The sequence below is a fragment of the Hyperolius riggenbachi genome, chromosome 6 (assembly GCF_040937935.1).
Source record: "Hyperolius riggenbachi isolate aHypRig1 chromosome 6, aHypRig1.pri, whole genome shotgun sequence".
Lineage (NCBI taxonomy): Eukaryota > Metazoa > Chordata > Amphibia > Anura > Hyperoliidae > Hyperolius > Hyperolius riggenbachi.
The window spans coordinates 67126396-67147536 of record NC_090651.1 but is presented as its reverse complement, the minus strand read 5'-3'; the positions used below and the strand labels follow the sequence as shown (position 1 = coordinate 67147536).

The window sequence follows — 21141 nt, the reverse complement described above, 5'->3', positions numbered from 1 at the left end:
AAATGCTGAGAGCTGGGTTGTGTTTAATACACACCTCATGTGCAAGACAGGGACTCCACCCATATCAGAAACACTAATGGTGTCCTCCTCTAAAACAGGCATGATTTGGGGTTATAAGAGACTCAATATTGGCACAGCCTGCAAATGATTGGCTGTGTTGTAAGAGGATGACAGGTTCACTTTAGCAGCTGTTATGTTACAGTGTGCATAGTTTTTGATGGCATTAATATTCACTCTCAGCGTAATTATCTTCAGTGCAGTTACCGTATTCATTGTTCTTCCCCCTCTGTTACTGATATGTTCCATGGTCCTGCTGGTTGGCAGCTTTCACTTCCAGCAAGCTTCCAATTAACCTTTATAAATAATAAAACAATGGGCCAGTGAGGGGGGGGGGGGGGGGGGGCTTTCAGACAGAGATCACAAATCACATTTTCCATTGTCCATGTTCACATCTCCATGCCAATCCTGATGTATCTTTTTGTATCTGCCTTTGAATCTTCACTTAAATGTCTGTTACACTTAAATGACTGACACCTAAGTAATTCGCCAGCTCCAGTTGATTCTGAATAAGAAGAGTTGAACTTCTTATGCTGGGAATACACAGCTCGATTCTGAGCTGATAAGATGGCTCGATAGATCATTTCCAACATGTCCGATCATTTTGACGCTTCATTTCTCATTTGAAGTGAATTGAAAAAAGATAAGAGAATCGAGCGGCTAAAACGATTGTGCGCAGACTCGAGCGCCAGAATCGACCCGTGTATTTCCAGCATTAGAAAAGAGAGGAATGTAGAGAAAGAATGGCACTTTTCATTATGTCTAGGTCCCCTACCTCTCGTGTCCCTACCTCTCCCTCTAGATTGTAAGCCTTCGGGCAGGGTCCTCCTGCTTTTGTGTCCTACCTGATCATGCACCTCCATTACTGTGCATCCATGCTATGCATCTGAGTAAACCTAACTTGCCTAATCTCCATGCTCACATCCAGTGACTTAGGCCCGGTTCACATTAGCGTTCCCTGTCCGGATTTTCCTGATCGGATCCGGACCGTATACTGTACAAACGGAACGTACGTTCCGCATAGCAATGCAAAGTCTATGCGGACGTTCACACGTGTCCGTTCCGTAAAGTACGGAGCCGGACCGGATCCGGACTCCGGACACTTTTCCAACAAGCGCTATTTTTTTGGGTCCGGATCTCCGGCCCACGCACCCGGACCGGAGCCTGACGGCACTATCCGGAACACAGAAACCAATGGGGAACGGAAGGCACAGAACACACTGCCTACAAAAACCTGACGTTCTACCCCATTTCCTATGCGTATCCAAGCGGCCATTTCGGATGGGAACACATGGGCCAAGCATGTCTGGAGTGGAGCAGCAGTGACAGACGTGCTGGAGCTGTTTGGCAGAATGTCGGAGGTGGAGGTGAGGCCTACAGCGGAGGAACCTGATTCTACAGGTGCACCAGGTGCACCTTCTGCTGACCCCAACATTTTTTTATTTAAATTTCACTATTTTTTGCCCACGGATCCGGATGGCAGCCTGATGCATGCCTGATACAAACGGACCGGATCGGGATCAGAACCATACGGTTCTGATCAGGATCAGGTCCTGATCCGGATCCAGTCCGTTTACTTGCCAAAACGCAAGTGTGAACGGGGCCTAAGCATTACCTTGTACTTATACTGTGCTGTGTGATCTGGTTTTCTTGTATTCCTGTATTGTCATATTGCTGTATGTCACCCCTAAATATTGTCTGTAACCTAAATTAATGTCCAGCGCTGCATAATATGTTGGCGCTTTATAAATGCAATAAATAATAATAATAATTACTTGTATCTGTAGTAAACCAGACCATCTATTTCTTAAAGAGGCACCATAGTGACGTATAGTAGAATGTAGTAAGTTATTCAGGATACCCACTTTTATGTTAATTATCCTAGCTTCATCATCAGAAACCCTTCCTAATTTCTACAGATTGCTATGTAGCCCTTCCCTCCCAGTGATGTAATAGCCTAGACCAACGCTGGGCATGTGGCCGGATTCCCCTCCTCCACTCCCTCCCTGCAGAGTTGCAAGCGGGCACCGTTGTACATGGCAATAGGGCGTTACATAATGTGATATCAGGACGTGCCAGCATATTACATGCTGGCAGCCAGCGTGTAATATGATGGTGTGCCCTGATGTCACATCATGTTGCCATGGAGATGTGACACGGGACATCGGTGAGCGAGGGGAATTTCAACCCTGTACCGCCCCCCCAGAATTTTGCAGGGAGGGGGGTAGGAATTTTAAAGAAAACGGCCCGAGCCTCGTAAACTTTGCCCAGGCCTGGCCTAGACTGTTATGTGGAATTCACACAGAGCATTCTGGGAGACAGTTATCATTTCTACTAACTTTGTTAATCTCAGAAAACCCTGACTAAATAATTTTATAAAGTGATTTTGTGAAAAATGAGCAATTTTATTCATTATATTTTAGCACAGCTCTTCTTTAAAATGGAACTCAGGCCAAAACATATTTATTGGACACAGTGTGTTAGCAGATTAGTATTACTGTGGAAACAGAAGAAAAGTGTCTGTTGCAGCTCAACTCATGTCTAGACAAACAAGATCAATTATGAAGCAGAAAGGCACCTTAAAGTAAAACTCCATCAATGCCCTTTATTGGAAACTTAATGTGAACATGAGGAGAACCTCTGGTCAAAAAAGGGAAAAGGGAAGCGGCTGCATCCTCCAGAGGCTTCTTGTGTCGTCCGCGCCCAACTGCCACTCGCCGGCACCCTCTGGAAGATCCAAACCGCACTCCTCTTTATGGACAAGCGCGGCCACGGCTGTGCAGTAGTACGGAGCCGCTCATGCAGGCACAGCTGTAGTCGCACAGTACGGCCACGCTTATTCATGAAGAGGTGTGTTTTGTTTTTTTTCAGGTGTCTGTGAGAGGAAACAGTGGGGCGGAGGATGGCATGGGAAGCCCCTACAGAAGCCAGAGGCTTCCTTCTTAGGCAAAGCAGGTGGTTTCAAGTAGCGCTCTGTTGGTCACTACTTGAGCAGCAATGCTATAGCCTGAGGCCCGCACATGAGTAATACGGGGTTCTGGCTACTTCTCCTTCCAAGTTGCTAAGACTCAGAGAGGGAATAGTATTTCAGTTACCCCAAAATAATGTAGTTTTCCTTTTGATTGGAACCTGTTGTTTCGGGTAATGCCAGTTCCTTAGACTGCAGATATGTAGACATCGATTTTTAGTTCTGTTCACAACCGACTTCTGATTTCTCAGGGTGTGTAAAGGGACTTTCTGAATTCCACACATTGGAACTAACAACATTTTTAAAGAAAAGATATGTATAGTTTCACAGCAACATACATAAACAGGCATGACATAACCCTAAAGCCAGAGCTATAAAAGAAAATCCCAGTTTCAGAAAGTAAGAGTACTGAATTATGATCTTGGCATGTCATCGTTAAGTTTATACTAGATTCATTAATAAGTTGTAGTATGGAGGATGTTTGTAGATTGCGTTGTTCAAGCCATAAATTATCTCCACCTGGATTCCTCTGTTGCTCCTCCTGTTATTTTTTTCACCTGACTTTTGTGTTGACACCATAATAATCAGTAATTGATCCCCATAGACTTTCACCTCTTTTTAAAGTTAGTATTGAGCTTACCCCGAGTCTCTTGCGTGGAAGTCTACCATAATTCTCATCTTACTCATAGCTTTTGGCCATCCATATTTTCTGTTTTAGAACTTTGTAGAACCCTGAGAAATTGCTCCTGACTCATTGTCCTCTCCACATGCTTACTTCAGGGTTTGAATAAACATCACCCTCACATATGGCTTTTCCACTGTTTTATTACCATTCTATCTTCTTAGGCCCTCGGTGTTGGATAATTTTGCGCTCCTCTCTGGGCAACTGAACACCTTGAATAAAGTGCTTAAGAATGATAAGACGCCATTGCTGAAGAATCAGGTCATCATCCCGCTTCTGCTGTCACCTGATCGCGATGAGGAGATAATGGTGAGTATGCAAGACACTGCAAGCGCACAAGATGGATGCGCAATCTTTGCGTGGTAAATCTAATTGCATCCATTGTCATCAGCGCCTGACAGAAGGAAGAGTACCAGTCTTCAGTCATGAAGTGGTGCCTGATCACCTGAGAACAAAACCTGATCCAGAAGTGGAAGAACTGGAAAAGCAGCTGAGTTCAGAGGCATCACGCCTCACTCCTGAAGCAGCACAGGTAAGTGTCCAAGCTCCACCATGTGTGCCTAAAGTATCCTCTTGGATGTATGTCTTCCGTAATCTGCTGTTGATCTTCAGCCTCTTAAAGTGAACCCGAGATGAAAATAAACCGATGAGATAAACAATTGTATTTATCCTCCTAATCCTAAAAATTAGCTTTTGTTTTTTGGGATATCCCATGGTTTTGTTTTATATTTAAACATTTACAAAGTAGATTCAATGTTTTGTTGTCTTTGCTCAGTGGCAGCCTATTAAGTGTTCCTAAATGAAAATACACGAACTATTGACTTTTTTTTTTTTTTTTTTTTTTTTTAATCTCCTCCTGCTCTGTTGTTGTTTTCTGCCAGGAATGTTTTGTGGCTATAATTTCCTTTGTTGCTCCTGTTATACTTTAAGGCTGTCCTTAAATGTATGTGCATTTCCATGGCATATGGAAGGTTGCAGGATTAGTGAACTAGATCGCATTATTTTCCAGAAACAAGTCCAGAGCATGAACAAACTGTGCAATAACCTACTGGAGAAGATCATAAAGGAGGAGAGGGAATCTGATGTTGCAAGTGAGTATTTACAAGGAGAATGAAAACCTTTTTATAGATCTGAATCTTAAATTGAGACGGAGGCGCTTCGCTTTGTACTAGACCTGCATAAGTTTTATGTTCCGTTCATAGCCTGAGGAAGCGGGATATGCCTGTGACACGCGTTGCACTTTCTGGAGTATGTAAAATATTTGGTTGATCTCTATGAACAGTTTGTTGTGTCTATCTGGGAAGGGAAATCCACCTTGGTCTCCCCCGATTTTTAAACTTTGTATCAACTTTTATCCTTTTGGCGCCTCTGTTTGCCTGTACATGGATTGATGGGAAGCCACTCTGCTCATATGAACTTTTATAGGGGCTCCTTTTGAACCCCTTACTATTTTATACACCTGATCTGCCCCTTTACCCTAAATGAACCCATCACTTTAGCTTTATGGTATAGCCGCCATCTTTCCACTTCTTACACATCTTACGATAACCAAGATGATATTGAAAGTTGTTTCCTTAGACAGACACACACAGAACATTTATATCTCATGCCAATCAGAGTGAATTTAACTTGATTAACACTAATAAATTATGAATAGATTTTGGTGTTGTCACGTTAACGTTCACAATCAATCTAATGCTGGGAACACGATACGTTTTTCCCATTCGATTCTCGGCTCGATTTTTTTTTTTTTTTTTTTTTTTTTTTTTTTTTTTTCTTCCTGCTTGATTCTCCACTCTATTCTCTTCCGCTCGTTTTAACCTTTTTTTCCAATCCCTCCTATGAGAAATTGAGCGGTAAAACGATCGAGCGGAATATCGGACATAACGTATCGTGTGTTCCCCAGCATAACACTCGAAGGTTGTGTGTTTATCTGAAATAAAGCTTGTTAAAACCTTTTAAGTTCTCCATGTCTACAATCAAAGGCCAGAATCCTGCATTACAAAGGGCATCTTTGAGCCTTTTGTGTTTATAATCACATATTTCCCATTGTTGATGTTTCTGCTGACTCATAAATTCACCAGACCTTCTGTTGCCTCGGATTGCAACTTGAAGTTTGGTAATGGTCGCTTTAAATTCCGACTCCTTATGTGTGCTGGTTTGACTTGTAAGATTGCTCGCAAAGGTCAGCAAAGTTAAGAAAAGCAGTGCTTTCAACTTTAACCCAGTTAGATTCACATTATGTTGCCTTGACTAGGTCAAATCAAATCAAAGATGGCTTTATTGGCATGACCAAGATTTATCACCGGTATTGCCAAAGTACGGGGAAAAGGGGGCCTGGAAGGGGGGTGGGGTAAGGGGACAATGGCTAAGCAGTCTGTGGACATTTTTAGGTTTACAGTTCCATTATGCTCCTATGTCTGTGGCATGCTGTGACATAGTATGCACTGATTGTCACTGTGGATTCCTCTTCTCCCAGTAAGATATGTTTTTCTCTCATCTTCTAATGTGGGAAAGTCTGGGAATAGTTCCAACAATTTCTTAAAGTAAGTGTCCCTGGTTGCAGTATATTTGGGGCAGGAAGTGGCTTTCATCCTCGAGGGTCTTCTGCTAACAGTGTTGGCATAGTCTCTCTTCCCTGGGTTTGTACATCTGTCTGTGTCTCCCAGACTCTGTTTCGAGGTTGTGAGCACTCAGTCTGTAGACACTCGGGATTTTCCTCTCTTGAGAGTTTTGGAGCTTTTCCAGGTATGGGGCCATTTTCTATTCTCTTTGTAGAGACTGGTATGTGGTTAGCTTTTGTGACTTAGCACCTAATCACCTACCTCCTTACCACCTATGCTACAAACCTAAACAAAAATGTAATTGCTAAAAACAATAATTAATCATGGTGTAGAGTGACAATCTAGCATGAGACGTCTCCTGATGTCCCCCCTTCCCCGAGGACATTTTGCAAGCTGCAGTAAGAGCCCCTCCTGTTGCTCTCTTTAAAATGTTTTTTGTGTGTTTTTATACAAAACTCATCACCTGAAAGCAATCGTGACAACTGTAAAAGGCAACAATCTAACTCATGGCCAACAACTAAATGCACAGATGAAATACAATGCATGTGAAATGAGTTAGTTACCAAAAGATTTCTTAGGCCTTGTTCATATTATAAATTGCCAGTGCTATCACAAATGGTTAAGTGCTTTTCCCTGCGCTTTGCGCTTTTCTAAGAGCTTTTGCTGAGCGATTCGGTTTTTTCACTTCCTGTTCAGTCAGTAAGTGAACTTTTTGACCCAGAAATGAATAAATGCAATGTATTTATTCATAAAAGTGCTCGGGAATTCACTATACAAAGCACTTTTTCAAGTGCTTTGCGAGTTCCCTATACTTTCTATTGAGCCAAAGCGCTCAGAAAATGGTACATGTAGTGCATTTGCGATTTTCAAAGAAATCGAAACGCTTACATGTGAACACTCTCGTACGAAAACATTGCACAAGCGCTTAAAAAAATGGAACCGCTCATAGTGTGAACGAGCTCTTAGTGTGCCCACCAATATTATAAATCAGATGGCTTTCAGTAGCATAATAAGCTATCAGACTTGAGTTCTTTTTCTTGAACAGGTCAGGACATTCTTATTGGACAGTGCAGAGCAGCAGCACACTGAGGCCAGCTTCACACTGCAGATTGGAACAGGCCTTCGGGGATTACCGTGTTAGTATGTAGTAATCCCCATCTGGCATCCGGGCCAAGCAGGAAGTGACGCTCGCTTCCTGTTCAGCAATCAATGACGTGCGCAGAAGCATATTTCTAAAATACGCTTCCACGCATGCGTGGCGCTGATAACTGCTACGGGTTTTTTAAATGTACATGCATTACCATAGACTTGCGGAGACGTGCAAGAGAGTGTGAACTACTCCATAGACTTTCATTATTCTGTGGTAGGGTGCGGTAAAATTACTACACCGCCTCAATGTGAAAGGGCCCTGAGGAGTCATCACTGTAGTGTCTCATCCATAGTAAGCTCAAACCGGCTGATCTATTGAGACTGGGGCAAACAATGAGCAGTTGGGATGGCGCTGCCTAGGAGAACTCATGGAGAAGCATGTGGTCAGTTTGATCAGCCAATAGAGTTGTAAGGTTCCGATTTGGTGGTCATGGTCATGCATTAAACCAAGAAGTCATCACAGCAAATCGGAACCTTCAAATCTATCAGTCGATCAAACTGATCTTGTGTTTGTTGGTGAGCTCTTCTAGGCAGGGTCATCCCTACTGAGCAGTTGCCCAAAACTGCAAATCAGATTTCATCTGTTAAAATAAATTATTCTCATTCAGTGCTCTGGTAAGTGGCTCCAGCTTTCTTTTTAAAACTGCTCCTCTGTGTAAGGTTGCTCTTCCTCTTGTATCAGAAATGTGTCCGGCATAAAAGAAAAGCATTCCTTTCTACCAAATCCAACCTTTTCTCCAGGCTCCGCCTTTTCACCTTAATTATTGCTGCCATAGGACTAGAGCCTAACCTACCCTGCAGCTCTGAGCCCTGTCATTCATATTTTTTTTTTTTTTTTAATTGATGCACTCCTGGCCTTTTAACCCCCTCCCCTCCCCCCATGCAATCTCTCACCCACCATTGCATTGCTACACAGAGCAGGGTGAAAGAGCAGCCTGGCTGTTGCCCACCCGGGCTCTTTTGATGTCATCATGCACACACATGACGTGGGTAAGTGGTAGTGCGTTGCCACAATTTATGTACTATACAGTAGGATGAGTGTTCAGATGCAGATTTACTTTCTTTTTGATTTGTCAGGGTGAGCATCTCAGCTTACATAAATACATATCTGAATTAAACAGTGACCGTTTATATCTGGCTGGTGTACAGCTCTGTTACGTGATTATGTTACACAATGCCTTACTCTTCTTTAGGTTTACGACAAAACAAGGCAACCTACAACCCCACAGACACAAATGCCCTTGTGGCTGCTGTCGCCTTTGGAAAAGGCCTCTCTAATCGCCGCCCCACAGGACCTGGTGGTCCAATGGGTCCAGGACAGGCTGGTGCCAGTGGGATGTTACAGGGAGCAGCCACCATGCAGTCAGGACCCATGTCCATGCCTCCTAACCAGCAGCAACACATGCCTGGTGTACAGATGGCACAGGGTGGGCAGCCAGGTATTAACCAGTCTTGGGTCACATGTTTATGTGTTGGCTACCATTTTACCAGTTTAAACTAATACACTGCTCATTGTTTACTTTCCAGGAAAGATGACTAGCAATATTAAAACCAACATTAAGTCAGCCTCCATGCACCCTTACCAGCGATGAACTGTGCCCGAGTGATAGAGCTTTACTGCCAACTCTGAGGATTCCAATGGATTTTCCAACTTCCTGAGCGCCCTTCTTTGTTCTGCAGTCTGAGACTGATGACCAGTGTCCTCTGTACAGAAACTTACTGCAAATAATTGACTTTCAAATGTTAAGTATCCTTAATTGCAGAGTTACAAGAAAGGATCACATTTTGCTGCTTTTTGTTTGTTTTTGGTTTTTGTTTTGTAAACATTTAGTGCACCACAGTCTAAGCTAATAAATGTTTTGTAGAAATTTTCTGTCATTGTTTAGGTCATTTTCAATTCCACCTGTATACTTGTGCTGTGACTTCTTTTATTATTTTTGATTTTTATATAGCGCCAGCATCTTCCATGGCGCTGTACAATAGCATACAAGGTATAACAATACAGAGAGTATACAATACAAGACAAGAGGGTGTAATGCTTGGGGATACATGGTACGTTTTTTTAATCAATCGAGCAGCTGATGGCTCGATTGATAATTTCCGACGTGTCCGATACCCCGCCGGATCGATTCTGCGCTCGATACCGGTGGGCAGAACAATAGAAGAAACGAGCAGAAGATAAGAAGCAGCCCGCGCGGGAATCGATCCGGGCGCCCGCGGGGACGCGCCGGAATATGTTGAGCGGCTCGATACACTGTACAAAACTTACCGTGTATCCCCAGCATAACAGCTAATACAGTGAACAAATTAACTACATGTCTTTACAAAAGGTGCGGGGTATGTACACCCATTACACAGCATTGTGAGACAAAAGGGGAAGAGAGCCCTGGACAAAAGGCCTTACTGTCTAAACATTTAAGGTATAGGACAGTAGGTAAACAGAAGCTGGGTTTGGAGTGGTAGAAATGGTGGTCAGAGGACGGTGTCCTAGGTAGGGGAGTATGCTTGCTTGAAGAGCTGAGTTTTCAGATTGCGCCTAAAAATAAGTGTGGGTGAGTGGCGGATGTGTTGAGGGAGAGTGTTCCAGAGGAGTGGAGAGGATCGAGAGAAGTCTTGCAAGCGGGAGTGGGAAGAGGTGATCAGGGAAGAAGACAGTATATCGTTAGCAGAGCAGATATGTAGGATGGTATCTGGAAATAAGTTGATTTAGATAGGAAGGAGCTATGTTGTGGAGAGCTTTGTAAGCGAGAGTAAGAATTTTAAATTGTATCCTTTGTGTAACTGGCAGCCAGTGAAGGGACTGGCAGAGGGGAATTGGGCTGGAGATGAGGTGGATGAGTCGTGCAGCGGGGCAAAACTGTTGGCAGGGAGGCCGTAGAGCAGAGAGTTGCAATAGTCTAGTCGGGAAATAATCAGGCCGTGCACCAGAAGTTTGGTCGTGTCCTGTGTTAGAAAAGGGCGGATGCGGGAGATGTTTTTTAGGTGGAGGCGACAAGAGGGTAGTTTGTCAATGTGTGGTTTGAATGTGAGTCTTGAGTCCAAAATTACACCTGGACAGCGAACCTGGGGGACAGGTGTTATGGAGGTGCCATCAACAGAAATAGTGATGTCTGGCAGGGGCATTGAGTTGTGAGGTGGGAAGACTACTATTTCAGTCTTGTTCATATTTAGTTTCAGTAAACGGGAGGACATGAAAGAGGAGATTGCATTGAGGCAGTCCGGAACACGAGCTGTTAAGCTATCCAAGTCGGGTGCTGCAATGTAGATCTGGGTATCGTCAGTGTATAAGTGGTATATTTGGTATATTTTTACAACTGAAAGGCCAACTGAAGAAAGAGAAGGGAAAGATTGTAATTTGGGGATTTTTTTTAGTTGCCAGATGGTTGAGATTTGTAAAAAAAAAATTCCATAATTACAAATAGGGGATGATGCATTGGAAATCTTGCCAGATACATCCTATATCATACACACCATCAGGTAATGCAGCTTACTTAGAACAGAGAGGAACACACTGAGAATACAGGAAATCACAATACCATAGAGATCATTGCATAATTTTACAGACAGTGACGTCTTGTGGTTGCTTTACTATACTGCAGTTTAGGTAATAATGTTGTTAAACCTCTAACAAATGTTCCTGTTGATTAACTTTACACTGTGAACTGCCTCTTAATGTAATCCTGAAATAAGAAGAAAATGATTTGTACTTACCTATGGCTTCTTCCTGGCCCTTTTAGTCTGTAGGCTCCCTTGATGTCCTCCTGGGCCAATCCGCTGAGCTTCTGTGAAGTCCAAAATCCAGCAGGGTTGTGGGTCGTTGCGCTGTCTCCTCCTTCACGGTCTCGTAGCCAAGAACGTTCTGCGCAAGTGCAGTTACAAGTCTTACAAACTGCACATGCACAGAATGCGCCCCCCCCCACCACCACCACAGAAGCACGATCGGGTAGGTACACGTCCAGTACTGTGCATGCGCAGTATTCTGCGACTGAACAGAGTTGCAGCTTTTAACGGGGCTTTTAACAGGCATAATGCAGGGGACCGAAGGAAGGGATGTTCACTGAAACAGAGAGCCAATAGGAAACTCCTCCCCCTCCTGCTACTCCCTCTATTGGTGCCGATATGCTGTGAGGAGGGACACGTTTTTCTCCCCCAGGCAGCAGAGAAGAGAGCTGGCACAAAATAGATTTCCTCTGCAGCCCTTTGGACAGTAACCCTTTAGATTCCTGTTTGAAGATGCTGAAGAGCAACTGGTGAAATCATCTAAGTATGATGTGTCCTATGTTTATTGGAAGTTCATCTAAACTCTAGCCATTAAACAAAATGTTAAGAAAGACTTAATAGATTCAGAGGGACTAGAAGGGGACATGTAGGTCTAAATCCCCATCTACACCATACTATTTTTTATTTATTTTTTTATTTTTTTTTGTCCAATTCATTGATTCGATTTAATCCGACATGTCCAATCAGGATTCGATTCAATTTGCCATTGCAAAACAATGGTAAATTGAATCCCGATGGGACACGTTGGAATGAATCGAATTGAATTGGACAAAAAATTGTATGGTGTAGATGGGGCTTTAAAGGGGAACTGAAGAGAAAGGTATATGGAGGCTGCCATGTATATTTCCTTTTAAGCAATACCAGTTGCCTGGCAGCCCTGCTGATCCTCTGCCTCTAATACTATTAGCCATAGCCCCTGAACAAGCATGCAGCAGCTCAGGTGTTTCAGACTTTAAAGTCAGATCTGACAAGACTAGCTGCATGCTGGTTTCTGGTGTTATTCAGATACTACTGCAGAGAAATAGACTAGCAGGGCTGCCTGCAACTGGTGATGATTAAAAGGAAATAAATATGGCAGCCTCCATATACCTGTCACTTCAGTTCCACTTTAAGGGTTGCTGGGGATGCCTCTTACTATTGTAATGCTGTCACTGCACAGAAGCAGGACTGTGAAGTCTGAGTTGGAGCAATTTTGGGTACCTGGAGTCGGTGGTTTCATAAACTGAGGAGTCTTGAGTTGGATGATTTTGTTTTGTTAGTATTAGATTAAGGAGTTGGAGTCTGAGCCATTTTGGGTACCTGGAGTCGGTGTGTGTGTATGCTCCGATACGCGTGAAATGGTTTGCCATGTCCAGTATCTTTGCCTTTTTAAATAAAAATCGACCAGTTGAGCAGATCTTCCATCTTTTTTACAGAAAATCTTTATGAATTAGAGAAAAAGTTTAAAATACCAAAGGTGGTATTATACCGACCTATTTGATTTATTTTTTTTTATTACATCAAAAAGCCCTTTATGAATTGAAGCTTATATATCTTATTTCTCTCTGTACTCTTGGAACCTCAAACCTCTTTGTATTATTATTGATTTATAAAGCGCCAACATTTTGCGTGGCGCTGTACAAAGTAAGAAACAAACATGGGATACAAAATAATGCAAACATTGGTATACACCTGTATACAAAATACAGAGTTGGTACAAAATACAGAATTGGTAATTACAGTGACAACATTAATGTGGATAAATGTGTAACAAATTCCAAGACACACCTCAAAAATCTTAATTGTTTTTATAACTCTGTGTAACTTATATCTCATTATATCTCCGCTCTCTAAGTAACACCTACCTTATTATATCTCAGTGCTCCAATTATCTCATATTTCATTATACTTCCTGTAACTGGTACCTCATTATACCTAAGTGGCTTCTGTAACTCTTATCTCATTATTACCATCTGACAGGTACTCAGGATTTGTCACTCTTCACCAGCCATGCCCTTTTATTACACAGCAACAGAATGATAAAATGCTGCTCTTACTCATCTCATTATGGCATGCTACACCCTTTATATTTCATTACCCCTTGGTGGTCTCTGTATCTGCTTGTCATAAAGCTAGATGCTCACCTACCGAGGGTCTGCTGGATCGGGTACCGATCTCTGCAGGGGCAACAGAGCACACATGACGCTGTACATACCCGTCATCAGCTTCTGGCTGCGGACACGTATGTTGCTATGCGTTGGGATGGGCCAAGATAAAAATTGTGCATCCCTAAAGATTCGACATGCCCTATCATTAGCGAGTGTTGTGGGTCGCTGTACCCGTACTGGTCTGTTATTGTCCGCCACGGCCGAGTTCAAATCAACGTGGTTATGGGTCTTTAAAGCCACCTTCACACTGCATGCACTAATGCATGCAGCACCACAACGAACAGTGTAGAGAGGACCAGTTGTTTTAAATGGGTCCTTTCACACTTTCTCAGGTGCAGCGCACAACGCACTGCTGTATTCTGGACAGCGCACACGTCTGTCATTCATGACCAAATGTTAGCCATGCTGCATTGGAAAGATTGTGCAATGCGGTACAATATAAAGCAGCGCACACCTTATAGTGTAAAAGGGTCCTAGCTCTAACACTAAAATATATCGGTCCTGGCTGTATCTCCTACCTCATCACATCTAACACATCTACCTTCTCTGTACCTCATGCCTCATTGGGCTGGATTCATTAAGCTGCACTGCTAAAGCAGCGCACCTTAATGTGAAGGAGCAGCCGCTAATGCATACCTTATAAAGCAGCGCTCGCTGCTATGTAAGGAGCATCCCTTACTTAGATAGGAGCGTGTCTTCCTATACATAGTAACTATATAGGAAGACACGCTCCTAAGGACAACACGCTCCTTACATAGCAGCGAGCGCTGCCATGTAAGGCATGCATTAGCGGCCCCTCCTTCACATTACAGTGTGCTGCTTTAGCAGTGCAGCTTAATGAATCAAGCCCAAATATCTCAGTCCCTTCTGTGCACCATGCATGTTTACTTCTCAGACCTATCTGCGTCCCAGGGACGCTTAGCCTAGGCTATGATGTCACAGCATTCTACTCCAGAGGACTGAAATGAGGGCTATGGAAGCTGCCACATTTACAGTATTTCCATTTAACAATGCACATTCCCTGGCTGTCCTTCTACCTCAAATACTTTTAGCCATAGACCCTGAACAAGCATGCAGCTTATCAGATGCTCTGTCTGAAGTCTGACTGGATTAGCTGCATATTTGTTTCTGGTGTGTGATTCATTACTGAAGCCTGAATGGACAGCAGGCAACCAGTATAGTTTAAGAGGAAATGGATATGGTGGCCTCCATATCCCTCTCACTTCAGGTGCACTTTTAAATCTCACTGTGATCCACTTTGCCTGCAGTAATAATGTTGCCAATGTTGTGATAAATTTAAGAAAGTAAATCAGACCGAAGAAAGATTTTACAATGGGCAAACTACATTTTAAAGTAATACTGAAAAATAGAAAATCAGTTTTGATAAGTTACTAGGCGACCTAAGCCCATTTAAAAACAGTCTCTAGGTCTGTCATCACAGCAATACGCGCCCATCCACCGCACATGCCCGCCGCGCGTGCGGACACACGCCCGCCCATTTGGCCCGTCCTGTGTCCTGTCCCAACGGCTGTCAGTGCAGGACATGCGCAGTAGTGCAAAAGCATGGACACAGGGACATGGGACGCAGAGACACTTGGAGATTATTATATAGGATAAGTTACATTTGTTGTGCAGTCGCTATTCAGTCATGTCTGACTCTTTGCGACCACATGGACCACAGCACACCATGGCCCTCTATTCTCTACTACCTCTGAACAGTATCATAACTCCCTTCATGGATCACTGCCCTGTGGTGGCGGGGGGGCTTGTGTAGCTCTATTGACGCTATGCAGGGCCACCCAAGATGGACAGGTCATAGCAAGGAGTTCAGACAAAAAGGCGAATCCCTGGAGAAGGAAATGGCAAGCCACTCCAGTATCTTTACAAAGAAAACCCATGGACAGTCTAAGTAATATAGTTCCTCTTTAATCCCTCTAATCCCTTCCCCATGTAGCATACCCGGTGTCTAATGCTCTACCCCCTCCCATACAGCGTACTTGGTGTCTACTGGTCCCCCCTCCTCCCATATAGCATACGTGGTGTCTAATGAGCCCCCCGCAGCGTACTTGTGGTCGTTCCCTGTCCTCTCCCATATAGCATACTTGGTATTTAATGCTCCCCCCCTCCTTAACATGTTTCCCTGGTGTTAAGTGGCTGCTCACCGTACCACCCCATGTCCCCTTGCAGAGTACTGGCAGTTGAACAGCATCCTGCCCTATCCAGGGCTGAACATGCTGCAGCAGGTCTCGGTCTTCCTTTGCGCTGGATTCGGCCTCTAGTGTTTCCAGCAAGCAAACATTTGTGGCCAAATCTGCCGCAAAGTAAGACACAGAGAGTTGCAGTGCAGTGCGCCCCGGATTGCGTAAGGTGCTTTTCCACCACCTTCGCTGCCAGTACTCTGCAGGTATATGGGGAGACAGGATGGGTGGCTATGAGTGAGTGCTGGAGATAGTTGGGGAGAGACTGGAGGTAAGTGAGGGAGAAAACCCCCTCCCCAGTACTTGGAAAAATGATCTTAACGTGAAAGCAGTACTTGACCAAAAAAGGTTGGGGACCACTGCATATGGGGGTGACCACTAGTCCACCAGAGAAGCAATATGGGGTTCTTAAAGGTAGCTGCCTTGGTTTCTAGCCTAGGTTTATTCTCAAGTCAAACATTTTTCTGGTGCCTGAAGACAAAGTACCTGTATTCAAATTCAAGTGCATATTCAAGTATATACGGTAATAGAAGCTGCTATTTTTACTTCCATTGATGGTGATCTTGACAATTTACTCTGATAAGTTAAGATGTAGTGTGTGGCTTTCTCATATTTGTGCGGATGTATGCTTCTTTGATCTATGATTTTAGTAAAATTTTGAGGTCCCCTATTGCTGAGTAGCAGGGGTGAATGCTTGGGTATTTTTAATCCTGAAATAGTGAAAAGGGCGGATTGTTTTTATTCCTGTTGTGTGTTGTCAGTGTGAGAGACACAGAGAGAGAACCGATCAATGCCAGTCTGCACTTGACAATCAGTGCAGCTCTATAGATCTGGATGGAGAACTCTGCTGCAGTTAGACAGGACAATCAGGTTTTTGCTGTCTGGTCTTTACTTATAGTTTTTTTTTTCTTTTTATTCCAATATTTTTATTGAATTTTAATAGCAGTACAAGAAAAAGAGCAGTATGAACAATTGTACATGTATTTTAAACAAGGTGAATGCAGCCTTCACAGAGGAGCATTCTTCCACAGTAAGGTGAACTGAGGTTTGGGAGCAATCTGGCAGCTTGGTGGCCCAACGCATCATTTACCAGAGAGGCCAAACCTGGACATTAATCATGTATGCTTCAAACAGTAACCAATAAACAAGTAAGCTCCATTCTTGGAGGTGTGTCGGCGACCAGAGCCGAGCACCATTCTTCACGAAAAAGGCTAAATAAGAGAGAGAGACGGGAAAACATCCCACTCTCCCTTCAAGTACCCCACCCCAAATCCGGGGGGAAAAGAAGGGGAAAGAAAGGAGAACCGGCAAAAGGAGAGTCAGGCGACAAGAAGAGAACAGGAGAAAGAGTAGAAGAGCCGGAAGAAAAGAAAGGGGAAAAGGAAGAGTCCCTAGGAGCCCAAGAGAGTTCAGTAAGTGGATATCAATTCTGCATCTAGTTAGTGAACTGGATGGTCTAGATTAATCCAAGGTTGCCATATACGGAGACATTTGTTGTGTGTATTGCGTAGGACGCTTGTCAATTTCTCATTGACCATGAAGTCTGACATACGGGCCTTAAAGAGACTCCGTAACAAAAATTGCATCCTGTTTTTTATCATCCTACAAGTTCCAAAAGCTATTCTAATGTGTTTTGGCTTACTGCAGCACTTTCTACTAGAACAGTCTCTGTAATAAATCAATGTATCTTTCCCCTGTCAGACTTGTCGGCCTGTGTCTGGAAGGCTGCCAAGTTCTTCAGTGTTGTGGTTCTGTGATGAATCTCCCCCCTCCAGGCCCCTCCCTGCACACTGCCTGTGTGTTATTTAGATTATGGCAGATTCTCTCTTATCTTTTACAAGCTGGATAAATCGTCCTCTGAGCTGGCTGGGCTTTCACATACTGAAGAATTACAGACAAGGGCAAAGTTGTTTGCAAGAAGAAAAGAGCAGCCTGAAACTTCAGTGCATGAGAGCAGAAGGGGGAAAGAAACACACAATGATCTCTTGAGATACAAAAGGAAGGGTGTATACAGCCTGCTTGTGTATGAATGTATTTTCTATGTGTGTACATACTGTACATCAACCTACTTCCTGTTTTGGTGGCCATTTTGTTTGTTTATAAACAAACTTTTTAAAACTGTTTTTAACCACTTTTAATGCGGCGGGGAGCGGCGAAATTGTGACAGAGGGTAATAGGAGATGTCCCCTAACGCACTGGTATGTTTACTTTTGTGCGATTTTAACAATACAGATTCTCTTTAACTTCCAAAAAATTAGAGGGTGTCTTCTTCCAATTTTTTGCTATCATCATTCTAGCAGCCAAAAAGAGAAAGGAGTCTAGTTTATTTTGATTTATCATGAGACCGTTTATCTTCCCGTGGAAGAGAGCTATCCATGGATCTTTTCGTATAGTGATATGGAAGAGTGATTGCAGGAGGCCAAATACCCTACTCCAGAAGCAAACTAGATGTGGGCATTGCCACCAAATGTGGAACATTGTTCCCTCTCCTCCACATGGAAAGGATCACTGATGGCTAACGGACATAACTGACCACAAAAGGTAAATACCTTTTTCGTGGCCAGTTTTGACTTTTAGCCATCAGCTTCCCCCAGAATGCCAGAATCTGGAAGCGATTAAAGTGATCCTATCCATACATTCCAAGCCAATATTGATAATTCATGGCATAAAATAATTTTGTACACAAAAAATCGTAAGGGCTGAAACCCACTAGCAGCCTTTTCTAAGCGCTAGTAATTTGAAAAGCTATTGCTAATGCAATACTATGGGAGATTTTTATAACATCACATGACTCAAGTGGGATTACACCCATAACATTACATTAGCAAGAGTTTTTCAAATCACAACTGCTTAGTAGTAACCAGGCCTAAGTTGAAAAAGAAAAATCTTCCCAAGAGTTTCAGTCAAAGAACTTCATCCAGTTGGCCATATGCTATTCAATTTTTCTTTTTTTTTCGACTAGAGAAACCAAATAATTTTTTTTTTTTACATGACTGAATAATTAAAAAAAAAAAAATGAACCAATATACTGTTTTTTTTTTTATTCCAAAAAATGTTGAAAAAAACATGAAACTTTAATATCTTTCTAGCTGATTTTTCCACCACATCTGATCACATATTTAATTAAAAAAATTCACAGAAAAAAAAAATTGAAAAAAATATATTTTAGAGTTTTCTTTATAGTCCATTTCGATTAGATAATTTTGTTTGATTGTTCCGTTGGATCGAATATAAAGATTTTTCCAACTTGTCCGATCGGATTTTTATTGAAAAACGGGATAATCGATTCTTTTTTTCTTGATCGAAAAAAAAAAAGATTTTAAACTTTCATTCGATTTGATCGCTTTGGTCGAACAAACAGGAAAATGGACCATTTTATTGTACCGTGTATGGGCACCTTTAGAGTGACATTGTAGGAGAGTGATGTCACCTGTACCCATGTATACTGCATGCAGGAAACGTAAGCACACATTTCGGGAATGTCATTATAATGCCAGTAATTCCAATTTGTTTCTATTTTTATGCAGACTAATTTTAAAAATTTATGTAACTTGAAAATTGACTGATTGTATCCGGTTGCATCTGATTAGTCCAATTTTAAGCTGCGTGAAATTTGCGTCAACTTGGAATCTGTAGCATCCCACTCCCCATCCCTACACTTGTAAGCAGGTGGAGGATGCTTATGCATGCCTTGGCATAAATATCAACTATTATCTGTTCCCAGGGTCGATAACCATCTCAGGAGCTACAGAAACCAAACCATCCAGTTCCTTAAACCCACAATACGCCCCTGATACTCAGCTGGCAAACAAGACTGACTTGTTCATATTTATGCAGATTTTCTGTGTAAACTGCATTAGTTAAAAATGTTATGCTGCACTTTACCTGCTAACCAACCGGCAAGCATGAGTGATGTACCTCCTCCCTGTACAGGGAGGGGATATCTGGCTATAGGTGAGAGGTATCTGCTGTTAGTCATCCTCCTTCCAGTACCAACCCATGGAAAGTGCCCTAGGGAATGCAAGAATTGGACAGCTGGCTCAGTCAAAAGACAATTGCTAACAAAACACTTACAAGTGAAGTAATTAACATTGATTATGTCATTACAGTAGCATTTGTCAAGGGCTGTGATATGAGGCAGCAAACCGCTCTTGTGGGTGATGTTTGGAAGCAAGACCAGAATGGAGACCTAAAGGCTCGTACACATGTCCAACAAATCTGTCCGATTATTATCTGATTTTGGTCTGTTTAACGACAATGTGTGCGTGCGGCATGTGTGTGCGTGGCAAACTACTAGACAAGGGACTGATAACAGGCGATTTGCCTGATCCATGCGGACAACTGTTGGGTTGATATCTTGCACAAAGCCTGTAGATGCAGGTGTTCTGGCGCCCTAAACTCTGCCCCCTCACCTCAGGCCACACCCCCATAGGTAGACTTCCCTCCTCCCCGAACTATGTAGCCAGATTTTCCCTAGCATTTGGTAACCGCATTAATCTAGGTAGTAGATGTGCCCCCCACCCCGAGTATAGGGAGCCAGATATGCTCCCACCTCAGTAATAAGTAGCCCTCCCGATAGGTAAGTGGACATTTGGGGAGGGGAGCCGCCTCCTATATAAGGCGCCTGTAGGCACGGGCCTAAAGTGCCTTATGGTAAATCCGGCCCTTATCTTGCAGTTGGCCACATGAGTACAAGTCGTTTGAGTGTGGCCATATTGTGCAGTCATTCATTCCACTTTCGCCCACAGTATGCAAACGAGTTGGACATTTAATTGGCTGGTGCACGGAAAATACTACTAAAATAATTAAGTAGTCATATGTCTCAGACCAAAGAATTATGCAGCCATGTCTCCATATAAAAGCATCAAATAGTCATGTGCCTCTAGATAAAATAATAAAAAATTCATGTCCCTACAGATAACATAATTTAGTAGCCAGGTGTCCCCTTTAAACAAAAATGCAGTAACTTAATTCCCCAGGTTAAAAGAATGAAAGAGCTATGTGCCCATAGATAGCAGTATTAGGTACCCACCTCAGCCTTATTAGCAGTAGTAGATAACCCTGTGAGTTCACCAGATAGCAGTATTAGGAAGCCATGTAAGATCTCTACCTCAGATAGTAGTATTAGGTAGCCTTGTGTGCCCATATATTAGAATTAGGTAACAACGTGTCCTCCAATAAGCAGTATTAGATAGTTCTGTAAGCCCACCCCAGAAAGTAGTATGTAAATTGATGTGCTCTCCAATTAGCAGTATTAGGTAGCCAGATGTATAGCCCAAAAGTATTAGATGTGGCTCCAATAAGATTAGGTGGCCAATCCTCAGCAGGGGCGTTTCTAGGGTCCTTGGAGATCGGGGGCACCTGTGGGCACCAGGCGGGGAGGTATATAAAAAAATGGGCATGGCCTTGCGGTGAGTGGGCGTGGCCATGGGTGGGGCCAAATGTACATGAACTTAGCAGCGGTGTAAGCTACAGATAACGAGCCTGCCCATCGAAATATTGGATGGAGCCCCCTGCCCTTTATTTGGATAATTTACAATCAGTATAGGCATAGATCAAAGATGTATACGCACATACAATTTTGATTGGTCAATCA

General features: G+C 43.0%; 2 protein-coding genes across 9 annotated transcripts in view; one reads left to right on the top strand and one right to left on the bottom strand.

The window, feature by feature from the left end:
* LOC137520899 (mediator of RNA polymerase II transcription subunit 8-B-like) overlaps window positions 1–21141 on the top strand; it is a 230312-nt gene that overhangs the window by 21823 nt on the left and 187348 nt on the right. The window contains exons 3-7 of one of the 2 annotated variants that reach the window (XM_068239454.1): window positions 3872–4016; window positions 4099–4239; window positions 4717–4798; window positions 8614–8859; window positions 8948–9288. The exons of the other annotated variant lie outside the window; for it this stretch is intronic. Coding sequence (XP_068095555.1) covers window positions 3872–4016; window positions 4099–4239; window positions 4717–4798; window positions 8614–8859; window positions 8948–9012 — 679 coding nt within the window. The 3' untranslated portion in view covers window positions 9013–9288. Of the gene's footprint in view, window positions 1–3871; window positions 4017–4098; window positions 4240–4716; window positions 4799–8613; window positions 8860–8947; window positions 9289–21141 lie in introns of those variants that run through there. 2 annotated transcript variants of the gene reach the window in all.
* Window positions 1–21141, bottom strand: part of SZT2 (SZT2 subunit of KICSTOR complex) — a 414375-nt gene that overhangs the window by 280204 nt on the left and 113030 nt on the right. The gene's annotated exons all lie outside the window — the stretch shown is intronic.